Below are 24,473 nucleotides of genomic sequence, written 5' to 3' on the forward strand. Positions count from 1 at the left end.
CGCGTTGGGACGGCGTTTAATTGTTCTTGTTCCGAGCATCGCAACGTCAAAAAGTTATGCATTTTGTGACGTAGGACATTCGATTTTGACAAGCGCTAGACAGCGGGAGGCGTTGAGCGATTGCCGATCGCGCAAGCTTAATCGAAGCCTCGAATGCAAGGTGATGCGTGCTGCAGCGGCTGTTCCTCGCTGTCCATATCCGATTGGATTCGTGGGACGTCCCGAGGAGAGTCCGGGACTCGGAAATTTGTGGTTGTCGCTGAGATCGGATGCTATGGATGGGATAGTGCTTCTTCCGACACCGATCACCACGTGGGAACAATTCCTCAGTATTTGACTTGATAAGCAACGACTGACGAGCCCTGCTGATCACGACTTCTTGTTCCATGCACTTCGGTGGACAACCTTTTCACATTGCCACTGATCATTGCTAACGCCTTGCGCTTGTTCTTCACGGCAGACGTCAGGGCGTTGCGGGTGCAGCAGATGGAGGAGGTGTAGCGATGGCCGCCTTCGTGCCGAAGGTTCTGGATGCCGTGTTCGGTGTCAAATCCTTTGGAGTCTAAGGGTCGCTTTGCCGCTGTCGACGAGGGTGTGTCTACACGTGCGAGCCCTCAACAGATTTCGTATCGCAATGACCTCGTTGCAGTTTGTAGGTACACGGAACCCTGGGTGGTTTTCTGAGAGATAGATGTCGACGTGCGCTTTAGGCCAAATTTGCTGACGAACGCCTGCTCGCATTGCTCGCATGTGTGCGGGCGATCTGTCGTCTGGTGCCAGTTGAAGTGGTCGTCGCGTGAGTGGGCGAAAGTAAAGGTCTCTGAGCATTGTGAGCATGGGTACCTCTGGCAAGTGCGGACGTGCTCGGCATGAGGTGTTTTGGCGGGCTTGTTTAGGAGGCCCGGGTCAGCCTCCTCGACAGTGAAGGTCCTCTTGTCGCAGACGGGGCAGACGAGAGGCCGGTCCGTTAGGGTATGCTTAACGTTGCTGCTGAGGTGGTCGTTGTACTGGTGTAGAGGGTACGAGCTTGAGCAGTACGAACACTCCAGCTTCATCCCTCGTTTGCGACTGTCGTTAATGCTCTGGCACACGGCGAGTGCATAGTTACCGCCCACGTATGGTGGAAGAATGTAGCCCAAGGGCCTTCGTGCTTTGGTCCATTCGAGGACTGCCGGGAACGCTTTGGTCTCCTGGAAGGTATCGAACAGCCGCATTGATACGCTCTCGTTCAATTGCATGTTTCCACGGGAAGCCTCCAGTTCCTCTGTCATGATGTAAATCATCTGTGGACGAGGGTCGAGTTTCTGGCACCAATCTGTAGTCTTCGCTTTCGCGTGAGTATAGAACTCGCGGGCTTCGGGCAAGGGGTGAGAGAACAGCCGCTACTCTAAGTTAGAGGAATCAGTGTACAGTATGTGAGCTAGCCAAGCGGGAAACGGTGAAAGCGGCAAACCAGGTCAGGGCGAGCCGAACGATGATTGTTCTCATAGACCAGCAGAGCCTGTCCACGAGATTGACATGGACTTTCCGGGTGCATTTGGGTCTGTGAGAAGCCTGCCAGATTGGGCCACGTTCCCTGTATCTCGCTTGCCAGTCAGCCAGCTCTTACCAGCTTCGCCGGCGATGCAGAGGCAGACGCCGGCTGCATTTGTCCTTGTGACAGGTGGTCCAATATGGCCTTCGGAGGAGACAAGCAACCCAAGCACCGATCATGAAGGTCCAAGCAGCAGCTTAAGACACGTCATATGGCGATATATCGCAGCCTCCACTCAACAACTACAAGCGGCCGTGGAATCATACGCAGAGCCGGTCCCAGCCATGGCATCTGTTTCTCCTTGACTACAAACCAGGAGGAGTACCGGTCTCAAGATTGTTGTGCTGTATTCGAAGTCTCAAGTTGGAAGAATATCAGTTGAATGTCCGTGGCTAAGGGGCCCAGTCTTAGGACGTGGCGTGTATCCTAGAAAACATCGTATGCGGCGTGGGCCTGGTAGATACGATCGTGCACTTGAGCCTGGCTATGCCCACCAAGCCATGGAGATTGAGCAAGGGTATAGGACCCTCCGACTGCCTTCTGCGAGCCACATTTTCCTGACATGGCAGTCCAAAATCTGCTCGGGCAGCCGCGCGACTTGGTCAATCCCGCTCCGGAGGTGGCTCTTTGACCGGGGCAGCAATCGGCGGTCGCACGCCAGCATCGCGCTGTGGTAGATCTGTCATGCTTGTGGCTTGTAGGTTCACATTGGCTTCCTCGGAGAGCGGTCCAGATGCGGTGCGATGGGAGAGGCGCATTGACAGTGCCGGGTCTGCCCTGAGCAGAACAAGACGGCGACAACCCTCCCACGTTGCCGAGAAGGTGTTACTCATCTCGAAGTGGAAGTGATCTTCTATCTCCGCGTCGTTCGCACCGTCCCGTTGGCTGATGGCTGCGATGGCGTTTTGCAGAACTGGAGATGACGGCACGAGCCTCTCAACACGCAGGACATCATTGCCGCTCATGTCGGCTCTCATCTTGAACAGCTTGGCGACCGTATGCGCCATACTTAAAAAACTCCTCATGCACCTCACGGTATAGATCCTTGTCTACTGTGCTTTGCGCGCGGGCTTTTTCTTACGAGCGGGTCTGTTGTGGTGTTGACGAGCGCGACCTTAAAGAGACCGAGTCCATCTCAACGGTTACGAGTGTGCATACTACACGTCCCGTCTGTCCGAGGGAGGACCAAATTTGAATGACCACGACGTAACGGCTAACACAAAAGCTATCATCGCCATTCGATACATCTACAGCATCGATATACAGGACCAAGGAAAACCACAACCGCCACCATGGCTCCCTTCGCCAACCTGAATAAGATCCCATCAACAGACTACTCCCATGATCCATACACCTGGGAAGGCGAGACAGGATGGAGGGCCTACCGTGTAAATCTCTTCCCTCATACACAGGAAAGAAAGAATGCTGACGTCTCTCATGTTATAGAGCGCCCGGCCATTTCGCGGCATGTACTACGACATTAAAAGGCGCCTCCCATGGTATTACTCGGACATTGTGGACGGTACGAAACTTATGAGCAAACTCCTACCATGTCAGGGAAATTCGCTAACTCCTTCGCATAAGGCTTTAACTACAGAACATTCGCCGGAACCATCCGCATCTTCTTCGTCAACCTGCTCCCGGCCCTGGCCTTCCAGCTCGATATGACACGCAACACGGACGGTTTCTTTGGCATCAACGAGGCACTCTTCTCCTCGGCGCTTGCGGCGGTGGTGTTCAGCACGCTTTCGTGCCAACCATTGACTGTGGTGGGCATTACGGGGCTGATCAGTTTGTTCAACTACACCATCTACGACATTACGGTTGCGCAGGGGATCTCGGATCTGTATCCGCAGTTCATTGCGTGGGTCAGTATCTGGGCGGCGATCACGCATTGGGCAGCGGCCATCTTCAATTGGTGTGATTACATGCGATACATCACCGACTTCTCCAGCCAGTCTTTCGGCACGTACGTTGGAATTATCTATATCAGTGAGTACTGAAGCAGCCCTTGAATAATTTGTGGAATCAACGCTGACCGAGCTCGTTCCTCCAACAAGTCAAAGGCGTAGAAGAACTCGTCGCTCAATTCGAAGAAGGCATTGGTAACGAAGGCGAGAGACGTGAGGGCGGCTACTTCGGCATTCTCATCGCCCTTATGTACTGGTTCACCGTCTACATGCTTGAGAAATACGGCAGCTCCTCCTTCTCGCGCAGCTGGATCCGCAAAGCCATCGCCGACTACGCCTACCCAATCGCCACCATCTGGTGGACTGGCTTCTCGCACATCCCTGGCCGTATTGCCGACACGCCACAGCTCCGCATCCCTCACACCACTGCTTTCTACCCGACCGTGGACCGAAGCTGGCTGATCCCGTTCTGGGAACTGCCGGTGAAATGGGTATTTGTGGCGCTACCGATTGGGATCTTATTGACGCTGTTGTTCTACTACGATCACAACGTCAGCAGCTTGACGGCGCAAGCGAAGCAGTTTCCGCTCACAAAGCCGGCTGGATTCCACTGGGACTTCTTCTTGCTTGGAGTTACGTGCTTCATCGCCGGCATCATTGGTATCCCGCTTCCGAATGGACTGGTCCCGCAAGCTCCAGTCCATACCGACAGCTGTACCGTGTACGAAGATAAGCTTAAGATCACTAAAGAGAAAGCCGATGACGATGTTCCAGAAGCAGAATGGGAGCAACACAACCGCAAGATCGTGGAAGCCGTCTCCGTCAAAGAGCAGCGCGTCAGCCACTGGCTCATGGCACTCGCACTCATCGGTACTATGACAGGCCCGTTGCTGGACATGCTGCACACCATGCCGCGCTCTCTCTTCTCCGGCGTGTTCTTCGTTGTCGGCTCCGGATCTGTCTTTAGCGGCGGCCTGCCGAACAATGTCTACTACCTCTTCACTGAGAAGAAATTTGTCGACCCAGGTGACCCGAGGCTGAAGATCAAGAAGAGCAGGATTGCGCTTTACATTTCCTTCCAGTGGTTCGGTGTGCTGTCGAGTGTGGCGATTTCGCAGACAATTGCTGCGATTGGCTTTCCGGTGATTATTGTCAGTTTGATCCCGCTGCGTTGGATCATCATGCCGAGGATCTTTACGGAGGAGGAGCTGCTGATCCTGGACGCTCCGACTGCTGAAGCGGCTGTGGTGCTGGCGTCGATGGGCGGACAGCCGACGAGACCTGAGGTCGCTATGGCGGAGGCGAAGAGGCGAGCTCAGAACGGCGATGGTGAGGAAGGGAACGCGAGCAGCAGCACTGGATTCAGTGGTAATGAGGGGATGAGGTCAAGGGGAGGGTTCAAGGACAACGAGGAGAAGGAGATCGAGAGTGAGGAGGCAAGGAGGGAGAGGGAAGAAGGCGGCCATTCTACGCTCGATACACGACACGCATAAGCGACAGAAAGGGATGTACAGATACAGGGCGGCGTCCTGGTGACATGGCAAAGGAGAAATGACAACCTTTACAACATGCTGCTGTCGGTCACCGATATTTGTGGATAAGGAAAAGCTAGTGGAGGTCATTGCAGTCTGGGATCTGATGGCGTTCCGAAGCGATCTGTTGCATTGGCGCTGGACAAGTTGCTTATTTCTACGTTCTCTGCGCGTAGGTAAGGGCTCAGTATACTGCAGCCTCATTGCCATCTGTGTATATAGTCAGTATTGTGAAAACTTCTGAAAGTCCAACGTCACGTACCTTCGCGATTAGGGCCGGTTCTTCATGCCAGGCGACCATCAGCCTGACCACGTCTTGTCGATCATGTAGCGCATATTCGTCGTTCGCGTTGCAGCCATTCTCTAATACAGCTTCGTAGGTTCATCCACTCGTGATCATAGCCTCCGCTCACTGCTGCTTCAAACTGTTCATCACCGCGCGCTCCCTATCCGCAGCCTCAAACGGATCTCCATATCGTCCTACACGTTTCAGTCAGCCAACGTCTCATCGCCAGTAGAACACTCCACCCACCCTTGACCATATGATCTTTCTGCACCAGATTATCCCACGCCTGATGGAACTCGCTCACAGCCTTCTTGTTGTTCCATGCGTACCCCGGCTCATCCTCCACCCTGTTCCAGCTATACCCGCTCCGCTCATGCACTTTCGTTGCGAACTCCTGCCTCGCCTTCGGTTGCGCCGTGGGACTTGAGCTTGTGACGACCATTTCCTCCTCGTCGGGGCCGTTGCTGATGGTGTTGAGCGGGCGCTTGCCGTTGGCATTCGACATTGCGTTGCTGTTGCTGCGGTGCTGGGAGTCCGGTGGTGAGAGGGTGGAGGAGGTGGGGTGGGCGGACTGTTGGTTGTTAAGAGGTGGAGTGGCGGGACCGGAGGAGCTGGAGGCGGAGGACAGCATTTGGCTGTCTCCGTCTTGGTCGGCTGACATGGCGGTGAAGTCTAGGCTGCAGTGGACGTTGTTTGCCTGGAGAGGTGGGACGCCGTCCGTGAGGATATGTAGAGGGTCATGCACGATTGCCTGAGGTTATGGTGGGCTTTGTGGAAGGAACTGCCTCCACCTTCATCCATTATTCAAACATTGGATACCGAATTCTCCCCTCCATGAAGTGCATGAATACGGACCTGTCCTGCCAATACCGAGCTGTACACAATCGCAGCAGATATCGCTTACCACCATAACGACCAGAGGGATGAGCAACAAAGGCGCAGTACCGAACGCATGGGACGATGATTGGGAGACCATTGCCGACGTACGGCCGCCTGCTATGACAGATCTCTTGGTGTCCCGGCTGACAAGTTCTCAGAAAGCAGAGTCTCAGCCCTCTCAATCAGAACCAGCACCCAAACTCACCAAAGCCCAACGCAATGCGCAGCACCGAGAGCAGCAGAAGCAGTTATGGGACTCGGCAGATAACCCAGACCGCTTCCACTGGCTTGAGGCACAAGGAGTAGTCCCACTCAAGCAGGAGTTCAAGCCACCAGTGACGCTTCTGTCGCGCAAGCCCGGCGCTCCAGCGATCGCAAAGGGGGATGGACAGAACGCCAACGGAATGGCGAATTTAAGTTTGGAAGACGAAGAGGATAGCGAGAAGGAGTCACGCAAGAAGCGGGAAGCAGAGTTGGAGGAGCGCACACGAAAAGCGAAACTTGAGCGCGAAGAGAAGGAGCGCAGGTATGCTGAGGCAAGGGAGAGGATCATGGGCTCATCTAATCCGGCATCTACCCCCAGTGCAGCTGCGAACGCTGCGCGGTCAAGAGAGAGCTCTCACGGACGCGACAAGAGGCGGTCGAGGGGCGGCGCGAGGGTGACTGGGAAGACTGGCAGTCAACCAAATTCGTCTGCGGACCAGTCACCTGCCCGGCCAGCGAGCAGTGGGAGTGGCTTGTTCGACCCTGACGATATGGGACGACGGATGCCGAAGAGGGAAGTGAAACCTTCGAGCGGTACGGCGATGGAGGGCCAGCCAGTCAGGCAGCCACGGAACCCTGAGAATGGTGCTGGCAGAGGTGGGTTTGGGTTTGGAAGGGGCGGTCGACCGACTTCTTGATGTCCTCCCTATTCTCGCCATGCTACAAACAAAATGCCTTTGCATTGCGCCGCCAAGATGACAGTAACGAACTGATGCTTGGGCGATTGATTTGGTCACCTGGATTGATCACGACCGACGGCGTTACACTCAACGAGTTGAAGCGACCCCATGGACAGATTAGTCAATAATTAGTGTCCATGGAAGGCAGCGCCACTTCATGAGTCGATGAGAGCTGAGGCCGGCAGACGAGACTCATCCGACGTGGAGTGCTTCGGTCTTGGACGCTGGGAGAACCAAGGACGCACAGCTTTCCGCGCTGCCAACTGTCGCGTCGAACGCGCGCAATCACTTGGCCTTAGAACAATCACCCACTGTGCTGCCACAGCTCAAAGCACTCGCCGCGAACACTGCGGCAGATTCAACCATTTCGCTTACCTCCCGGACCCTGATTTGCAGGTCGTCGATACAAGCTTTCGGGATCGACCGGCCGGCATCCGGCTTATACACCTCAGTCCACTCGACAGCCAAAATCAAGAATTACCTGGCCTTTTGAAACACTTTGTAGTCTGATACGCCAAAACATGCTGGAAGTAGCAATCTGCCGATTTTGCGAGTGGCGCGGCAGTTGCAGGAAGCGCCTTTTTGAGTCGTTGAAGCACAGATGAGGCTCATCTGAGCGACGACTGCTCAAGTCCACCGCGACAGCCGAGTATTGTTGCTGCAGAGCCCAGCCATGTCTTGTCAGGACGGCCGCCTGGCATTCCAGGCCACGCTTCATTACGCTTCAAGTTCTCGTCTGCTTACCGTTCGAAGCCGACAGCAGGTGCAGGCATTTTGTCTCGTCGTTCGACCTGAGCTTGGCAACATGTTTCAACGGTGCAGTAGGTGTTTTTATCAACGAATGGCATAGCACGTGCAGTCTGGTGCTGGTCAATAAGTACATCTCTTATGCCAACCTCATACGATTTTCAAGTATCTACATTTCTACATTGCTACGTTTGCTTCGGTTCTTTTGGCCTGTCCACCCACGCTGGTTCTAAGTTTGCTTACCACTCGTTTTTGAAAGTCGGCTATTGGAGTTCACACGCAACATCGCAGCGCTGGACGCAGTGCATCAATTTGTGGATCGTAGTCGAACTTTATTGCCAGCACTCGCCATTTCTATAAGACTAGGTGGTCTCCCGGTTTGAAGACTACAGCCCGCAAGAAGAAACCAGCACAGAACGTCGACATTCAATCGATTTTCGACTGTGAGACGCCGGCAAAATGCTGCTCTTCGTTGCGCTTCTCGCAGGCCTACTCGCGCTCACGAATGCCTCACCCATCGGGCGACCTCGAGACGAGCAACAAGTATGCAACGGCAGCGCCGACGTCTGCTCCCGCAAGTACTCGGACATGTCTTTCATCGGCACGCACAACTCGGCTTTCGTTGGCGACATCGACGACTTGAGGGTGAACCAACGTCTGTCCGTGACTGAGCAACTCGACGCCGGCGTTCGCTTCCTCCAAGCTCAAATGCACAGAGATGACTTTGGAAGGTTGTCAATGTGCCACACGAGCTGCTGGCTCTTCTACGCAGGCAGCCTGGAAGACTACCTCAAGACCATCAAAACTTGGCTCGCCAGCCACTCAGACGCAGTGGTGACCCTCCTGCTCACGAACGGCGACTCCGTCTCCGCCAGCGATATCGGGGACGTCGTCAAAAGCACTGGGCTGAAAGACTACGCCTTCGTTCCCTCATCCTCTCCCAAACGGCTCGCGATGTCCGACTGGCCTACCCTCGGGGACATGGTCTCCAACGACTCCCGCTTCGTCATGTTTCTCGACTACGGCGCCGACGAATCGAGCACCCCGTTCATCCTCGACGAGTTCCACTACTTCTTCGAAACACCCTACGACGTCACTGATCCCTCCTTCAGCCAGTGCAGCATCGACCGGCCACCGAACGCTAAGCCGGACGATCGCATGTACATCGTCAATCACTTTCTGGACAAGGAGGTGTTCGGGTCGGACGACGTGTTGGTGCCGGATACAGATGCAAACTTCGAGACTAATGCCGCGACTGGGCCGGGCAGTATTGGGGCGCAGGTTGGGAGGTGCGAGGAGAAGCATGGGAGGACGCCGAATGTGGTGTTGTTGGATATGTTTGATCGGGGGAATTGGATGGATGCGCAGGTGGCGATGAATGCTTCGTGATGTATGAAGATCTTTATCCTGGGCGATGGGCGTTTGGGCTGGTTGATACAGAAGCAAGAGATACCCGTGGAAGTTATGGTCCAATATGGTAAAACAACATATGTTTCGTTACAGTGGGTATCTTAGTGTCATGCATCTAATTATTTACATCGCCGCATTAGCCAGTGTTCTGCTCAGAAATGGCAATGGCTAAGATGTTTTGTACACACCCATCTCAACGTCGCCTTCGGTCGATGGTCGACGCTTCCAGACGAATCGTTTCCGATGAGGATGCCAGGTGATCCACTCTCTGCAGACGAAAATGAGGACTATAGCGGTCAGTGGTAGAGTGATCGCAGGATACCTGAGATAGTTAGCATTGGCTGACAAGTTCAGGAAAGGGAGGGGAAAGGCTTGACTCACCACCACCACGTCTTTGCAACCGAAAAGATGACTCTTTCTCCGTCGTCTGCCGCGTCGGTACTGAAGAAGCCCATGCCGAAGAGAGAGCTGATAAGCGATGGAGGCAGGAAGAGTGCTGTCATGATTTGTATCGCTCTGAGAGACTGGTTGTCCTCTGTAGAGTCCCGCGAGATCTGAGTGAATTCTTTTGAAGTCTTCAATTGGATCTGAATGTGCTTTTAGTGTCAATACTTTGGTGAAGTAAAGTGTATCGTACCTCAGCGGAGTGCTGTGTCGAGACCGACTGCATGTCCGCAATACCAGTGTTGCACCGTTCAAGGTACAACGTCAAATACACCTTGCCCAGCTTCAGCTCTCGCCGAACTTGCTTGAAAGAAAGGTGAAGTTGATTCTGTAGCTCCTTGCTCGGCGGTGGACGGTTGTTGAGATCGGCGTGCTTTTGCAAAAGTCGCTCCATGGCCTCGTTGACTTTACGTTGGGACTTCGCCGTGACGAGGAAGACCTATGCTTATTAGCTGTGAAGATTGACTGTGTGGTGAGAAGCACACTTACTTCGTAGTCGGTCAGTACCTGACGGATCTGCCTGTAGACCTTGGTGAGATTCCTCGAGGCGTCGAATAGATCTGCCGGCGATTTGAGCTGATTGACATGGTGTTCGACCTCGTACAGAGGCTCGAAGAACCACAAGTTGATGTCACGAGTGTGGGTGCACATTCTCTCCAGCCAGGATGCATGCAATAACATGGGATGTGTCTGTAGAACAGCACCATTCGAGCCACTGAACTCTGCGAGGAAGGCATTCTTCATATGTACCGGGAAGTGCAAAGCAAATACGGTCGAGTCGCCAGTGGTAGCGTTGAAGTCTGCCCATATACAGCACCGTATCCAATTCATCACTCGGCGAGAGTTGTCTGTGGTGGTAGGGTCGTGTTTCGTCATCGTCCGCAGCACGACGCTGTACCAGAACTGGCACCGAGTCTCTTCGTTTGTGATTGGATCGTAATGCATTGAGGAGCCCGCCATCTGCTGTCTTGACAGGTAGAATGAGAAGCGAGGTGCTATGTCGTAGGTGTCGTGAACAAATTTCAGAGACTCGGAGGTGATGGGAAACCTCTCAGCGTTACTTTCATCGCCGTCCAGGAAGATGATACGGAGTCGTCGACCGCTTCTCGACCCTGGCGCATCATCTCGAAGAGACTTCCGTAGCCCATCGTCGTCCAGGCCCGGGTATAGCTTTCCCTCTCCATCCTTTACTTCGAAGATATCTGCCTTCGTTGTGTCTGATGCCTGGCGCCCGTCCAGGCCTTTGAATGTCTTGATAGCGAGCGAGTCGCCGCGCCGTAGATGGTCCAAGGCTAGCATGTCTGCGTCCGCCATTGTTCACGCATTGGTGGCTCTTACTTGATCGAAGTAGAAGGAGAAAGGACACAAGAGAACGAAGCAAGGCTGTAGAAGAAGTGGACTCATCCTTCATGCAAGGCTAGAGCACCTGAGGTTGCTCTCCATGTCCAGCCACGCCAGCGTACCACGCGAACCGACTGCTAGGCGCGCAGCTAGCTCCTGAGGCCCCTGCAGGCACTGCGCCTCTAAGGTGTCAACGGGAAATGCTTGCCTTGGGTGTTCATTCTGAGCCTGCGGTAGGAAGATGCTCCACTTGTGGGCGTTGAGCAGGTCTAGCAATGCCTCCCTGTGAAACGCATAGCTGGATTGAATGTTGAGTACAAATAGGTTGATGAGTAGAGATGGAAGAAGTGAAGATGAGATGAGTGTCTTGAATAGTGACACTCGGCGCTAGATAAGCCGAGCACGCGGAAGCGACTTCACTCGTGGGCCCAACAAATCATTTGAACAGCTGATCGAAACACGAAACAGGACTCATACGAATGTGTGGCATCTCAGCCATCTTTGCCTTGCAGGATGGCGCGGAGAATAGATCGGGGCAAACGCCTCACGATCAGTTGGCTGCCCCCGGAAACAACCACAGCAGGGAGCAGCTCGAGCAGCAGATGCAAGCGAGTCTAAAGCAAATCAAGCACCGAGGTCCTGATCACAGTGGTGTTTGGATTAGCGAGGATAGCAAAGCTGGTATGGTCGCCTTCTAATCCAAAACAATCAGGCGCTGACTGAGTTGCGCAGTTCTTGGCCACAGCCGCCTCGCGATTAACGACCTGAGCAGCAGTGGGAACCAGCCTTTTCACAGTCCGGATGGCAGTGTACATGCAGTGGTCAATGGAGAGCTCTACGATTTCGAGGAACTGAAACGCAACCTCTTGGACACCACCGGATACCATTTCACCAGCAACAGCGACTCTGAGGTAGTCGTTGCACTGTATCAGGCGTATGGCCGTGACTTCGTCCAACACCTGCGAGGGGAGTTTGCTATATGTTTGTATGATGAGTCAAATGATCTGTTCATCGCAGCCCGGGATCGCTATGGCATCAAACCTCTCTTCTGGACAGTCTCGAAGCAACGACTGCTCGTCGGCGCTGAGATCAAAGCATTCATTCCCCTTGACTGGCAGGCAGAGTGGGACGTAAAGAGCATCATCGAAGCAGGCTGGAACTTTGACGATCGCACGCTGTTCAAGGGTGTCAAGAAAGTCCGACCTGGCTACTATTTGACCTGCGATTCTTTCGGCACCATCAAGCACCACCAGTACTGGGACATGGAGTTTCCGGAAAAGACAGTGCCAGATCCTCGCAGCGAACAAGAGCTCATCCAGAGCGTGCGTGACCGGCTGGTGGAAGCGGTCCGCATTCGTCTCCGAGCTGATGTGCCCGTCGGTGTCTACCTCAGTGGCGGGATCGACTCCTCGGTCATCGCGGGGATAGTCACACATCTGGTGAAGGAGCAGAGTCTAACCATGGGTAGCCTTCCACCGACAGATCGAGTCAGCTGCTTCTCTGTTGCATTCGAGAAGTCGAGCGGGTTTGACGAGTCAGACGTCGCCGAACGGTCGTCTGAATTCCTCGGCGTCAAGCAGTACAAGCAGATCATGGACGAAGAAGCATTTGCCTCCCGCTTCGAAGAAGCCACATGGCACTGTGAGCACCACGTCCCGGACCTCAACTATATCGGCAAATTTGCGCTCTCTGAGCTGCCACAAAAGCATGGCTTCAAAGTCGTGCTTACCGGAGAGGGAGCGGACGAGACCATGACTGGGTACGGAGTATACCTTCCCGATGTCGTCAGAGAGCCAGACCTCACTTGGCCTGGCGCAATGCCAGAAGATGAAAGGAAGCGAGTCTTCGCCACCTCGGAAGAGCAGACGAAGGAGTACTACCGCTCCATCGGTGCCGAGTTCAGAATGTCGGAAGGCCAGCGGAAATTGAACAACATCAGCACTCTTGCCTCCATGGCTGCCTTCATACCGGACGTCTTTGACCCAAGCACAGCAGCTCTCCATGCCCAGGACCCACAAAATGTAATCGCGAACGACGTTAGCTCGCCTGTCTTGGAGAAGATGCAGGAGAAGTGGCATCCGATCAATACAGCACTGTATGTCTGGACGAAAGGTCACCTGCCCAACCAGTTCATGTCGGCCCTGGGTGATCGCACGGAAATGGCACATTCGATTGAAGGTCGTACACCGTTCCTGGATCACCATCTGACGGAGTACGTCAACACCATACCACCCAGTTTGAAGATGCGATGGAAAGGCGGGGACGAGTTCACGTCCAAGTGGATTCTGCGGGAAGCTTGCAAAGAGTTCGTGACGCCGGAAATATATGAGAGGGCTAAACACGTAGGTTCTTCTCGCAGTGTGGATGTTGCTGGTAAGCTGACGTTCTCACTCCAGCCATACTCCGCTCCGACATCATACGAAACAGATGGCCCACTCCACAAGTTGCTGGGTACCCTCATCACAGAAGAGAACGTGCGTCAGCTTGGTTTTGTGTCATGGGATGTGGCGAGTACACTGCTTGAACGGGCCTTCGTACAAAAAGAGGCTCTGGCGGCACGGTTAGCATTCGTGGTTGCACAGTGGGTTGTTCTTGCAAGACGATTTGGCATTAAGACGGCCAAGATATGACCATGTCCTTAGAAAGGCAACCGACCATCAAGTCCTTCGCAAAGGTGCCGGGTCCAAGCATCATGCTACGTTGACCTACTGTCTTTGTGTTGAGGCTGCTGTCAGGTGGAATGATTTCTCGGGACTGTCTCTGAATGTGAATGAGTGCTGCAGCATTTTCCCGTGCTATCACAGCCAGCGCCGTCCGTCATGGTATCGTTGCATCATCCCAGACCTCATACCTCTCGTGAGTAGCGCTCTGCCGATTCACATAAAGTCGTCCTCAAAGTTCGCATCTCGGTCCTGATTGCTCGACATCGCCAGGTTCTCGTCCGTATGCAAGTCGTCGTACATGTGCTCCTTCTGATACTTAATTTGGGCCCGCTCCTCCGCTATCCGTGCGTCTTCCTTCTTCTGTAGATGGTATTAGCCTTACAACCATACAAGATTGGAGCTTGAGACATACCTTCTCCTGTGCAGACATCCGCTCCTTCTTCCTCTCCTCAGCATCCCGTGCTGCTCTCTCCTCCCTAAGATCAGGGTACTTCTCCGTCTTCGTCTTGTTCAACCGATTGACGATCGCGTTCTCCCTCTTCTCTACCCGAATCTTCTTGACCAGCTTCTGCTGATGGAAGCCGACCTGCCCCGTCGCCATGTCACCGCTCTTCTTCAAGTTCGACCATGGCGTGTAGACGATCGTGACGTTGTCCTTCTTGTTGCCCTCAATGCTGTTCGCCTTGGTGAGCTGCGCGCAGTCTGTGAGTAGGTCCTGTGGGATCGCGGTCCACGGCTCCTTCTCTGGATTCGGAAGTCGGAGGTAGATATGTGCGCTGGATAGGTTGTCGGCGTGGAACCAGACGTCTTCGGGCCAGCCGTGGGCTATGAGATCCTCATCTCTGGGCAAGTCAGCCAAGCATCTACATAGTTATGTGTCGAAGTGGCACGTACTCTCTACCTTGTCCTTGCCAACATAGATGAACGCCGGCGGGTCCACAACATTGCTGGTGAAGTAGTACACCATGGCTATGGTGGCCTTTACGCTATCGCTGATGTGCAATGCCGAATATGTTGTTGGAAAGGAAAGGATGGGCTTTCGTGACATTCATGTGAACTTCAATTCGCGAACGCTCGGGCCTCCTCGAAGAAGATCTCCTATATTAAGACACGCTATTTTCTCACTCCCCTCGACCAGGATCCGGAAATTGTATGCCTGCCTTGGCATACACCGTCGAAGATGGCTTTAGGACTGTTCTGGGCAACGGTCTCGTTGGTAGTCTTCTTGCTCATATCGACAGCAGATATGCTGGGCTACTTGAAGCCGAAGAACCACTTCGATGTCGATGGCAAGGTACGTCAAACATCCGACTCCTACTAGAGTGTCACTGACACTATTGAACAGACTGTGGTCGTCACCGGCGGCTCTCAGGGCATGGGACGGGCATTGGGGAAATTGCTTGCACAGAGAGGAGCGAACGTAGTCATCGTTGCCAGGGACAGGCAGAAGCTGGAGGCTGCCCTGAAGTACATTTCGGTATGCAACCCAGGAACCTGCTTTGTGGACATACTGACATGTTCTCAAGGCTGCAGCAAAGGATGTTGAGAAGCAACGCTTCCACTACATCAGCGCGGATGTTACCAAATCTGAAGAGAACATCCGCATCGTCGAGGAGGTCACTTCCTGGAACAATGGAAACTCTCCTGATGTTGTTTGGGCAAACGCAGGTGGCGCTTACTCAGAGCTGTTCATCGACACTCCAGTCGAGCTCATGCGCTCGCAGATGGACTTGAACTATTTTGCAGCCGCGTACCTCGCCCACGCTACGCTCCGGTCCTGGCTCAGGCCTGCGTCGACAAAGCAGACGTCAGAAGCTGCAGCAGCTGTGGCCCCACGACACTTCATCATCACGTCTTCGGTGGTCTGCTTCGTCGGTCTCGCCGGTTACTCGCCGTACGCACCAGCCAAATCAGCCTTGCGATCTCTCGCGGACAGCTTGCGCTCTGAGGTCAGACTGTACAACGGATATCGCCGTGCAAACCCTTCCAAGGGTCCTGCCGCGGACGTCGAGATCCACTGCGTAACTCCAGGCACCATCTTCTCGCCGGGGCTGGACAATGAGAACAAGACCAAGCCTGCGGTGACCCATATCCTTGAGGAGAGCGACCCGAGGCAGACCGAGGACGAGGCCGCGACAGCCGCGATTAAAGGACTTGAAAGGGGTGGCTATTTGATTACGACGCAATGGCTTGGATCGTTGTTGAGGGCAGGCATGTTGGGCGGCGTACCAAGAAATGCTGTTTTCATGGACACCATGAAAGCCTGGCTCACTCCAGTCATCTGGCTGTTCATGCAACCAGATCTCGAGGGGAAGGTGTTGCGGTGGGGGGAGAAGAATGAGGTGAAGTTGCCACAGTAGAGTCTTGAGTGCTACGGTCGATATTTGTAGTCAGTCTCAGTTGCTGTGTTTAAAACAGAACGTCAGACACTGATCCGCTCGACCATTGCCTTAATTGAGTGACGTACAAAATAGCGCCGAAGCTTGTGGACGTGCTGCTTCGGCTTACTTTGCATACATCCACCCCTCAGCTCAATAAGCAAACTAGCATAGTACCTTGATTAGCGATTACAATTGTTGCTGAGCCCGGGGCAGGTGGGACGTTTGTACTTTCGAGCTGAATTTATATGCTTGTGCTCCATATATCCGACCGTGACCCGTTTCCATCGACCCAGCCGCAGGCACGATGTCGAGCTACCAGATCTCTGTGCCAGACTCGGCCCTTGAGGATCTGAAGCAAAGACTCTCGCTGGCTAGATGTCCAGACGAGGTACGCTGAGCTGATTGAAACTGATGCCACAACCACTAACGCAGTGTCTAGCTCGACGGCTCCGGCTGGGACTACGGCGCACCTCTACAAGACATCAAGCGCCTGACGGAGTACTGGAAGACTGGATTCGACTGGCGAGCACAGGAGGCCAAATTGAACCAGCTGCCAAACTACCACCGACGTATCAAAGCAGATGGCTTTCCTGAGCTCGACATCCACTACCTGCATCAGACGTCTTATGATGCAAAGAGTATTCCGTTGCTCTTTGTCCACGGCTGGCCTGGATCCTACGTCGAGGTCACGAAAATGCTTGCTGCTCTGCGGCAGAGCACGAATGGCGTGTCGTTCCATGTGGTGGCGCCGAGTCTGCCGAACTATGGTTGGAGTGAGGGTGTGAAGCAGAAGGGCTTCGGACTGAAGGAGTATGCAACCATCTGTCACCGTCTCATGTTGTCGCTGGGGTACGACAAGTATGTGACACAAGGGGGTGACTGGGGCTACATGATCACGAGATCGATTGGTCTTCTGTTCCCAGAGTCATGCCTTGCCTCGCATATCAACATGATCAGATCTGACGGCGTAAGCACTTGCAACTACCCAAATCCGACCAGTACACGTGCTAACGCACCTATTTCCAGCCACCGAAATGGACACAGAACCCATGGCAGGCACTGCAACACGCCGTCACACCATACAGCAAACGAGACAAAGAAGGTTTCGAGCGCTCCCGTTGGTTCCTGGAAGAAGGCACAGGCTACCGACTCGAGCAAAGCACCAAACCTCAGACTTTGGGCTACGGTCTGACCGATAGTCCAGTCGCCCTGTTGGCATGGATCTACGAGAAACTGCACGACTGGACTGACGAGTATCCGTGGACGGATGATGAGATCCTGACCTGGATCAGCATCTACTGGTTTTCCACCGCCGGCCCTACAGCAAATCTTCGGATCTACTATGAAGCTACGCATACGACGACGGCAGCGGCTGTTCACCGCAATCGCACGAACCAGTGGATTGGCAAAGTCAAGCTTGGGCTGTGCTATACTCCCAAGGAGCTGAGCGTGATCCCGCGTACCTGGGGCCGTACATTGGGACCTGTGGTGTATGAGTCCCAGAAGCAGAAGGGCGGCCACTTTGCAGCTTGGGAGATTCCGGACGAGATCACTTCGGATCTGCAGAATATGTTCGGGAAAGGTGGACCTTGCTATAGGATCACGGGCAGCCAGTCGAAGCTCTAGACTGGTCTTTGCCATGAAAAGTTGTGATTGAAGAAGGCTCAGGAGAAGCGGAATGGAGAGTCGAAAATTGTAAGATGCTTGTGGAGGCGGATTGCGCTCTGCACTATCTCTGTTTATCCTGTGTTTCTGGGAATACGGTCTTAATGATCTCGTCTATGAGTGCGAACAGAAGATGGGTGCTACGGAATGTTAGCTTCGATTCGATTTAGCAATGATGTACGACTTACTTAAGCCGCTGGTTGTTCAGCATAGCGACAATCTTTCGACTCGCAGCTTGTGCATTTGCCCTGCCCACCACACTTCCAGCCAGATCTGGAACCAAAGCTTCGAGGATGACACTGGCCTCTTTCTTCGTGCGTGACTTCTCGGCCAATGTTCTAACAGGCGGCGCTTGTCGCAGCTTCCCATCGGGCCACATGGTGCTCTTCAGAAGATCCACATATCGAACCAAGCTGTCGTCTTCGATCGCAGCTCGAACAGACTCCCGGACTCTGCGCTCGATGGTACCTCCAAGGAGCTGGTGCAGCACGACGACAACCGTCCGGCCGCGCAGCCAGCTGCTGCCTTTCGACAGCTCGAAAGTTTCCAGGAAGAGATCGCAGATCGGCTTTACGAATGGTTCGGCACCTTTCGCTTCGTATGCGTTGAGCTCAGCCTCGGCCTCCGCGGATGTGGCTGGATTCCGAGCAGCAGGATCCAAGGCGTCGATAGCTGCCTGCGGTCCGTTCATCTGGGATGACGCAGCGGAGATGAGATTCTGGCCTGCGACCGAGAGCTGATCCAGGACTGGTATGTTGCCAAGGAAGTCTTCCATGCCGTCCGACACCGAGTTGTAGATGCGAGTTACGAAGTCTTTGGCATCGACTTGTGAGCCATCGTTGCCTCCAGCAGAGATGGCGGATTGGGAAAGGAACGCTCTAAATTCGCGACTCCGGCAGATGGCTGGTACGAGAAGCAGAGATCTCAGGTAGCGCTCCAGGACAACACGCCGCTTCTGCACGAAGTCCTTTTGGAGCGTGAACAGTGCCTGCCGACGCGGGAAGTCGAGTTCGCGGACTGATGGGAACCGAGCGCGTAGTCGTTTGTGCAGCTCATGGAACTGGCTGTACCGCCGTGTGACGGTCCAGGTCGCAGCAGGCATCTGTTCGCCAGCCTGACGCTTGACTTCAATCACATATACAGCGTACTCATGGCCGTCGTCCTCCTTGCCAATCATGACGCTCTTCATACTGATCGCTGCACGACCGTACAGGCTGTTGTCGCTCTCTTGAACCGTGTATTGCTGCTTCTGCATCTCCTTACGCTTGATCTCACGTTGGAGACTCTGCTCAGACTTGCGAAGGATGCGAAGCTCTGCAGCATTGTTGGTAAGCTCAGCTTTGGCGGTCAGAGAGTCGACGATCTGCTTCTGAGCTGTAAGCTTTTCGATCTCGGCGTTGAGTACGTCAATGGCTTCGATCAGGCCAAGGTCACCTGGCGCAGCCTCCTGGACCCGATCTTCATCACTTCCGTCTGGTGCATCGGAGTCCTCTCGCTCGTCTTCGACAAACTTCTGTGCTTCTTCTGCAAACAGGTCGTCAACAAACACACCCTTGTTGGACGGCCCTCCAACCAGGCCCAGCGACGCTATGCTTGGCTTGCCGCGCTCAGACGGATGGGCAGAAAGCGCCGGCCTGCCGCGGTCAGCAGATGGCCGCGCAGATAGTGGTGGTCTCGCAGAATCCTGCGACTGACGTGCGATGCTGGCCTCAACGGCTTGGCGGTCAGCAGGATCTGAAAACAACGAGTCTCTGTCCTCATCCGCGACAATGCCCTCCAGTGCAGCCTCCATAGCATTCACAGCTTTCGCTTCATCTTGAGCCTCCTGCGCTGCCTCGGCATCCGAGTCGTAGCTGCGCAAGCTTGACATGGACTGTACCATGTGCTCATCATCCACGTCATCATCGAAAAGCCCAGGCCGTACATTGCTGTCGTCTAACGAGCGGCGTGGTGCTGATTCAGCGCTCGGCGTCTTCACTGTATCTCTGAGGTTCGATGATGACAGGACTGCTCGCCTCAAGCCCGAGTCTGTTTTGTTGACTGCGAGCTGCGGTCTTCTGGTCCTTACTGGTGATGTCTCGGTACTTCTGGGACTTTCTGGTGACAATGGCGATCCAACTTGCTTGTTCTGGATAGCGGACCTCGCAGGGTCATCATCAATGGCCAGCCACTTGTAGTACAAGTCTGACCGCTTGAAGTTCTCAAAGTGTGTCTTCCTCATCATGTTGTAGACTTGCGTCTGCGTCTGAAGTACGGCCTGCCTTCCAGCAATGTAGTCTTGAGCATTTGCCTCTCCCCCCTTTTTGACGTACGTTTTGGCAGCACTGAGGGCTTCGTCACTCGTCTGCAGCTCGGCTTTGGCTAGATAGTTCTCATACATCTGACCGACGTCCATCCGGTCCGGCTCCTCCGCAATGCTCGGGTCGAGCTCATCGTTATCACCCTCCAGAGGCCCACGGAACCCGTCGACAACCAGGTAGAACTGCACCAAGCGCATCATACGAATGCGATCCATGTACTCCATGAAGTAGCTCAGTCCGGATGCATCATACACAATCTCTCTCAGTGAAGCTTGCTTCTTTCTCGCAACAGACTCACTGTTGGAAGCTGAGGGTTGGATAGAAAGCTTCGGCTTCGTCTCTCCATTTGCTGAAAGGCCTGCTATCTTCTGATCCAGCAGCCGTTTGCCAGTCTCCAGGCGCCGGAGGTATGCCGCATCCTGACCCTCGACTGCAGAATCTCGCCTCAGCTGGCTCATGATCTCACTTCTGAAACGTCTGGCATCCGAAAGGTTTTGGACATGTCGAATGGCACGGATGTACTTCTCAAATTGCCTCTCGCTGTCGTACGGACGAAGGCGCGGGAACTGCGACGCTCTCACAGTCTTGGGAGAGGCCGGCGCATTCTGATCCAGCGCAGCGCGCACCTTGCGAACGGCTTTGCGATCCTGCAGCATTGGTCGGCCAAAGTTCACAATGAGTTGGTTCCAGGTGTCGGGATCCTCGAGCAGTCGCATTACTGGAGCAAGCACAGCGCAGGTCACAATCTCCCGGATCAAGACAGTGACGGATGGACTAGACTTCATATTGTCCGGGAGGACCACTGGCAGCAGCTTGACAACGAGCTCTCGCAGGTGCTGTTGCTGCGCAGTACTCGTATCCGCGTTCGCCATGGAAGCAACAGAATGTAGCTTGCCATTGCGATACTTCCCAGCGATAGCCGTATGCAGCTCCTCACTCTCCGTCACATTATGCGACAAGTCCTTCCCGCGAACAACCCGCTCAGCATCGTAGAAGTCCTTCATATGCGCCGTAATCATAGGTAGGAGATCCGACACCCCTATCTCCACGATATCGTAGTTTGTCATTCTCGCGACCACCGTGAGCAGGACAGACCGTATGCAGCGATCGATCTCATGCTGGAACAGCGGCCGCTTGCTGATCCCGCCATACCAGCTCGTGACGTAGTCCCTCAGTATCAAGTCCAGTAGTCCATCAATTGCTCTTGAGAACGCGAACGCTTCAGGGAAGATCAGAGGGCGTCTGTACTCGGCTCTTGATTGCAATGCTGCCTTTTCCGCCTCCCACGCTGTCGCGGCTGTGAAGGCCGGAGCCACGGGTGCGCGAATCGCATAGCTGTCATCGCGGCGATGGACGCCTTTCGAGGTCGTAAGTACGAGGTAGAGCAGGCCGAGAGTTGCCGCGAGGACACCAGCGATAAAGGCGTGCGGTATCCATCGAAGCGAAGGAATCCAGTCCGTGACGAGCGACCATGCAATGAAGCCAGCAATTCCTGAGAGGATCACATGCTTACGTCCAAGGGGCATCGTACGCGTGCACAAGGGCGCGCCTCGACTGCATGCTGTGTGGTGATAGTGTTGTCATGGGCGGAGGTTTTGTTAGATGCAGTAAGACCCCACGATGAAGCGAGGCTTCCGATCTGCGCGAGCATGTGACAGCGGGCTTATACTAGACTACAGATGTGTGACGACTGAAGAACACAGCACATAATGTGAAGAAGAATTATATACCGTCATCATCGGTCGAGAGTACTGCTGATTCCACACTGCTAAACTACATATCATCATCGTCGTCCCCTCCAAGCAGCTTAGCATAATCCTCTGCTGACGCGAAAGTAGGCAGTGACTTCAGCTTCTTCCTCTCATTCCTCTTCTTCTTGTTCCTCGACAGCTCTCCCTCTTCAGCGGCTTCAGGCATCTCGAAGTCTTCGGGGAGGTCGTCGTCATCCGCGAACATCGCATCTTCGTCACTCTCCAACTCAGGCATTTCATCGCCGGCCTCCGACTCTGAGAAATCTTGCGGAGCAGCATCTTCAGCCCCCTCTTCTCCGCCGAGATCAATGCCCCCTTCGGACTCATCTTCACTGGCAGAGTAAGCGCTTTCCAGGTCACCGAGACTGAGGTCGTCATCCTCGTCTGCGCCTTCGACCTCAGGCTTCGAGGCTGTGATAGCCTTCCAAATCTCGTCTTCGCCCGCGTCATCGCTAGCTTCTTCATCTTCATCATCAGCAACATCCTTGACGTCCTTCTTCTTGGGCGCTGCCTTCTTCTTATTCCCACTTTGGTTGAAGTAAGAATGGAAGAACACCTCATCAGCTGCGACGTCTTCAATCTTTCTTTGCCAGAACGCCTCGGTATTGTACTGAGACGCCGCGCCTTCAGCGCCTGGTTTGACCAGTAGGTCGGCCGCGTTGCTGCCAGCCATAGGCTGCATGATGGAAGTACCGTGCATAGACGCCGACGGCTTCGACCGTGCGGTGCGGTATACGAAGCGGTCCAAGAAGTGCATGAGGGTGTAGTGGGTCGGATCGGGCTTCGGTGGCATCGCTTTGTTAAGGAGGATGGCCTCAGCGAATATTGAGACAGAAGGGTGAAAGTGTTGTACGAAGGGCAACACATCCCACAAGCAGCTGCGGTCTGCATGAGCGTGGTCGGGGTCGCGCTTTCGGGGATCGTATCTGTTTCCGCTGCCAGGCTTCGGTGCTGCAGCTTGTACCGGTGCGCTGCCATCCGCATCCTCTGGCACATCCACGAAGTGCTCTTCTTCGTCTTCATCGTCCACTTCAGCTTCAGTGATCATGCTTCTAATACTTGGGAAAGTGCCCTCTAATTCGCTGATCAAGTACAACACGCCGCAGATGAAAGGCGGCTCGTGCATCGTCAGAGTCTGCAACAACCTCTTCACAAATGCTTGCACCCGCTTCGCGTTCAGGTCTGCCTTGAGAGATTTGTAGAGCAGGTTCAAATACATGACCTGCTTGCTGGACGAGCAAAGCCTTGGGTCCAGGAGAGATTCGTACAGTGTGCGGTAGAACCTCTCGGCGCCGTAATGCTTCGTTGATGAGATCTGCTGGATTAGCATCAGAGCTTGAACGGCAGTGTTGAAATTGGCCGAGTGCGTTACACGGAAGATTGTGTCCATCGACTTCTCGAATGTTGGATCACTGGTGTCGGCAAATGGAAATGCTCGGTTCACGCCAGTCAGTACTTGAGCAACCATCTTCTCACGAAGCTGGTCGTCGGCCTCTTCTCCACGCTCGTGGGCCTTGCGTTTCTTCTCTGCCAGCTTGCCAGCCTTGCCACCGCCGCCTTGTGACTTGCCGTTCACTTGAGGCTTCTGATTGGAACTGTTCTTCTCCGTAGGTTTGAGCAATTGAACGAACAGCCCGAAGTACACCTCCAACAGCCTGTTCGCAACGACTTCATCCTTCTGGCTCAGTATCGTTTGGTTCAACGTGATGACGGCGTAGTATTTGGCATGCAATCCCTGACCGGGTCGATACAGACAATCCGCCTCAATGCTGTTCGTGACGACCATCTTCATTGCCGGATGTGAATTCTCCAGTTGGAGAAGCAGATACGATGCTCTCGATGCGATTTTGCGATCCGTATCGCCCAGCTTGTTGACGAGTAGCCGCAACAGATTCTCCTCCTGCTCCGGCTTGTCCTTCAGCAGTTCGTATACGTAGGTAAGAGCTCGGGTTCGTGCGTATTCGACTTCGTCACCGCACCAGTTCTCCAGCACCTGCAGCATCTCGAAGTACGTCCGCTTGAGCCAGTCCTCGTACGCAAATACCACGAGGTGTATCTTCTGCAATGCGCCGGGTAGAGGCATCCCGCTTCTCCAGTTCGAAGCCTTGCCTTGTAGGCTACTCAACAGGGCCGGTTGCTTGCCGAACGAACGAAGCTTTCTGTCACCTGGTAGCAAGACACCTTGTCCAAGCAAGTCCTTCATCGCAGCCAGGGCCATCAAGGCCAGATTCCGACTCTTTTTCCTCGACAACCCCAGCAGGTTCTCGAAAGCCTTCATTGCATGAAGCGGTGACTCTTGTACCTGTAATGTCAAGGCTGACACCTTGTCCTCCAGCGTTCCAGAAGCCATGATCGTGGACATGAACTTATGGGAGGAAGATGCGGACTTGTTGTTGGCATCGTAGGCGGCAACCTCTGCCTCCAGTAGCGATTCTGCATATTTGTGAAGCTCGTCGACAGACTTCTGCGAAGGCGCAGAGGCGACATCCTTCAGGTCGACATGAGGTAGGTCTGCGGCGTGCCAATCTGCTCGTGGTGGAAATATCAAATCGCTCCTCACGCTCTTCGCGCTCTTTGGCCGCTCATTCTTGCCGCCCTTTGGCCCGTCGTGTTTGCTCTTCTTACTCTTAGATATGTCGACTCCATTCGGATCCTCTTTGGCCTTCCTCTTGATACCCATCCTGCG

General features: G+C 54.2%; 12 protein-coding genes across 12 annotated transcripts; 6 read left to right on the forward strand and 6 right to left on the reverse strand.

Annotated features, from left to right (window-relative positions):
• Nucleotides 1-614: 614 nt before the first annotated feature.
• Nucleotides 615-1,648, reverse strand: LTR77_006523 (uncharacterized protein; the record flags this gene model as incomplete). The annotated part of the gene is made up of 2 exons (XM_064803765.1): nucleotides 615-1,382; nucleotides 1,610-1,648. The coding sequence occupies 2 exons, from the start codon at nucleotides 1,646-1,648 to the stop codon at nucleotides 615-617; spliced, it is 807 nt and encodes a 268-aa protein (XP_064657566.1).
• Nucleotides 1,649-2,826: 1,178 nt separating this feature from the next.
• On the forward strand, nucleotides 2,827-4,937 carry LTR77_006524 (uncharacterized protein; the record flags this gene model as incomplete). Its single annotated transcript, XM_064803766.1, has 4 exons — nucleotides 2,827-2,922; nucleotides 2,981-3,056; nucleotides 3,119-3,526; nucleotides 3,595-4,937. The coding sequence occupies 4 exons, from the start codon at nucleotides 2,827-2,829 to the stop codon at nucleotides 4,935-4,937; spliced, it is 1,923 nt and encodes a 640-aa protein (XP_064657567.1).
• Nucleotides 4,938-5,385: 448 nt separating this feature from the next.
• Nucleotides 5,386-5,923, reverse strand: LTR77_006525 (uncharacterized protein; the record flags this gene model as incomplete). Its single annotated transcript, XM_064803767.1, has 2 exons — nucleotides 5,386-5,456; nucleotides 5,509-5,923. The coding sequence occupies 2 exons, from the start codon at nucleotides 5,921-5,923 to the stop codon at nucleotides 5,386-5,388; spliced, it is 486 nt and encodes a 161-aa protein (XP_064657568.1).
• A 262-nt stretch (nucleotides 5,924-6,185) lies between these two features.
• On the forward strand, nucleotides 6,186-7,043 carry LTR77_006526 (uncharacterized protein; the record flags this gene model as incomplete). The annotated part of the gene is made up of 2 exons (XM_064803768.1): nucleotides 6,186-6,245; nucleotides 6,300-7,043. 2 exons carry the CDS (start codon nucleotides 6,186-6,188, stop codon nucleotides 7,041-7,043), a joined length of 804 nt encoding a protein of 267 aa, XP_064657569.1.
• A 1,248-nt stretch (nucleotides 7,044-8,291) lies between these two features.
• LTR77_006527 (uncharacterized protein) lies at nucleotides 8,292-9,221 on the forward strand (the record flags this gene model as incomplete). Its single annotated transcript, XM_064803769.1, has 1 exon — nucleotides 8,292-9,221. One exon carries the CDS (start codon nucleotides 8,292-8,294, stop codon nucleotides 9,219-9,221), a length of 930 nt encoding a protein of 309 aa, XP_064657570.1.
• A 189-nt stretch (nucleotides 9,222-9,410) lies between these two features.
• LTR77_006528 (uncharacterized protein) lies at nucleotides 9,411-11,000 on the reverse strand (the record flags this gene model as incomplete). The annotated part of the gene is made up of 4 exons (XM_064803770.1): nucleotides 9,411-9,564; nucleotides 9,624-9,829; nucleotides 9,880-10,125; nucleotides 10,176-11,000. The coding sequence occupies 4 exons, from the start codon at nucleotides 10,998-11,000 to the stop codon at nucleotides 9,411-9,413; spliced, it is 1,431 nt and encodes a 476-aa protein (XP_064657571.1).
• A 506-nt stretch (nucleotides 11,001-11,506) lies between these two features.
• On the forward strand, nucleotides 11,507-13,657 carry LTR77_006529 (uncharacterized protein; the record flags this gene model as incomplete). The annotated part of the gene is made up of 3 exons (XM_064803771.1): nucleotides 11,507-11,708; nucleotides 11,760-13,369; nucleotides 13,424-13,657. 3 exons carry the CDS (start codon nucleotides 11,507-11,509, stop codon nucleotides 13,655-13,657), a joined length of 2,046 nt encoding a protein of 681 aa, XP_064657572.1.
• Nucleotides 13,658-13,903: 246 nt separating this feature from the next.
• On the reverse strand, nucleotides 13,904-14,657 carry CCDC25 (Coiled-coil domain-containing protein 25; the record flags this gene model as incomplete). The annotated part of the gene is made up of 3 exons (XM_064803772.1): nucleotides 13,904-14,050; nucleotides 14,103-14,530; nucleotides 14,585-14,657. The coding sequence occupies 3 exons, from the start codon at nucleotides 14,655-14,657 to the stop codon at nucleotides 13,904-13,906; spliced, it is 648 nt and encodes a 215-aa protein (XP_064657573.1).
• Nucleotides 14,658-14,870: 213 nt separating this feature from the next.
• TSC10 (3-dehydrosphinganine reductase) lies at nucleotides 14,871-16,050 on the forward strand (the record flags this gene model as incomplete). Its single annotated transcript, XM_064803773.1, has 3 exons — nucleotides 14,871-14,984; nucleotides 15,036-15,167; nucleotides 15,217-16,050. 3 exons carry the CDS (start codon nucleotides 14,871-14,873, stop codon nucleotides 16,048-16,050), a joined length of 1,080 nt encoding a protein of 359 aa, XP_064657574.1.
• Nucleotides 16,051-16,375: 325 nt separating this feature from the next.
• Nucleotides 16,376-17,697, forward strand: LTR77_006532 (uncharacterized protein; the record flags this gene model as incomplete). Its single annotated transcript, XM_064803774.1, has 3 exons — nucleotides 16,376-16,459; nucleotides 16,511-17,038; nucleotides 17,098-17,697. The coding sequence occupies 3 exons, from the start codon at nucleotides 16,376-16,378 to the stop codon at nucleotides 17,695-17,697; spliced, it is 1,212 nt and encodes a 403-aa protein (XP_064657575.1).
• Nucleotides 17,698-17,800: 103 nt separating this feature from the next.
• On the reverse strand, nucleotides 17,801-21,562 carry TRM8_1 (tRNA (guanine-N(7)-)-methyltransferase (tRNA(m7G46)-methyltransferase); the record flags this gene model as incomplete). The annotated part of the gene is made up of 2 exons (XM_064803775.1): nucleotides 17,801-17,876; nucleotides 17,925-21,562. 2 exons carry the CDS (start codon nucleotides 21,560-21,562, stop codon nucleotides 17,801-17,803), a joined length of 3,714 nt encoding a protein of 1,237 aa, XP_064657576.1.
• A 247-nt stretch (nucleotides 21,563-21,809) lies between these two features.
• MAK21 (RNA-binding ribosome biosynthesis protein mak21) lies at nucleotides 21,810-24,467 on the reverse strand (the record flags this gene model as incomplete). Its single annotated transcript, XM_064803776.1, has 1 exon — nucleotides 21,810-24,467. The coding sequence occupies one exon, from the start codon at nucleotides 24,465-24,467 to the stop codon at nucleotides 21,810-21,812; it is 2,658 nt and encodes an 885-aa protein (XP_064657577.1).
• Nucleotides 24,468-24,473: the final 6 nt, after the last annotated feature.

This window comes from Saxophila tyrrhenica (genome assembly GCF_035928015.1).
Source record: "Saxophila tyrrhenica strain CCFEE 5935 chromosome Unknown scaffold_10, whole genome shotgun sequence".
In the NCBI taxonomy this organism is placed as follows: Eukaryota; Fungi; Ascomycota; class Dothideomycetes; order Mycosphaerellales; family Extremaceae; genus Saxophila; species Saxophila tyrrhenica.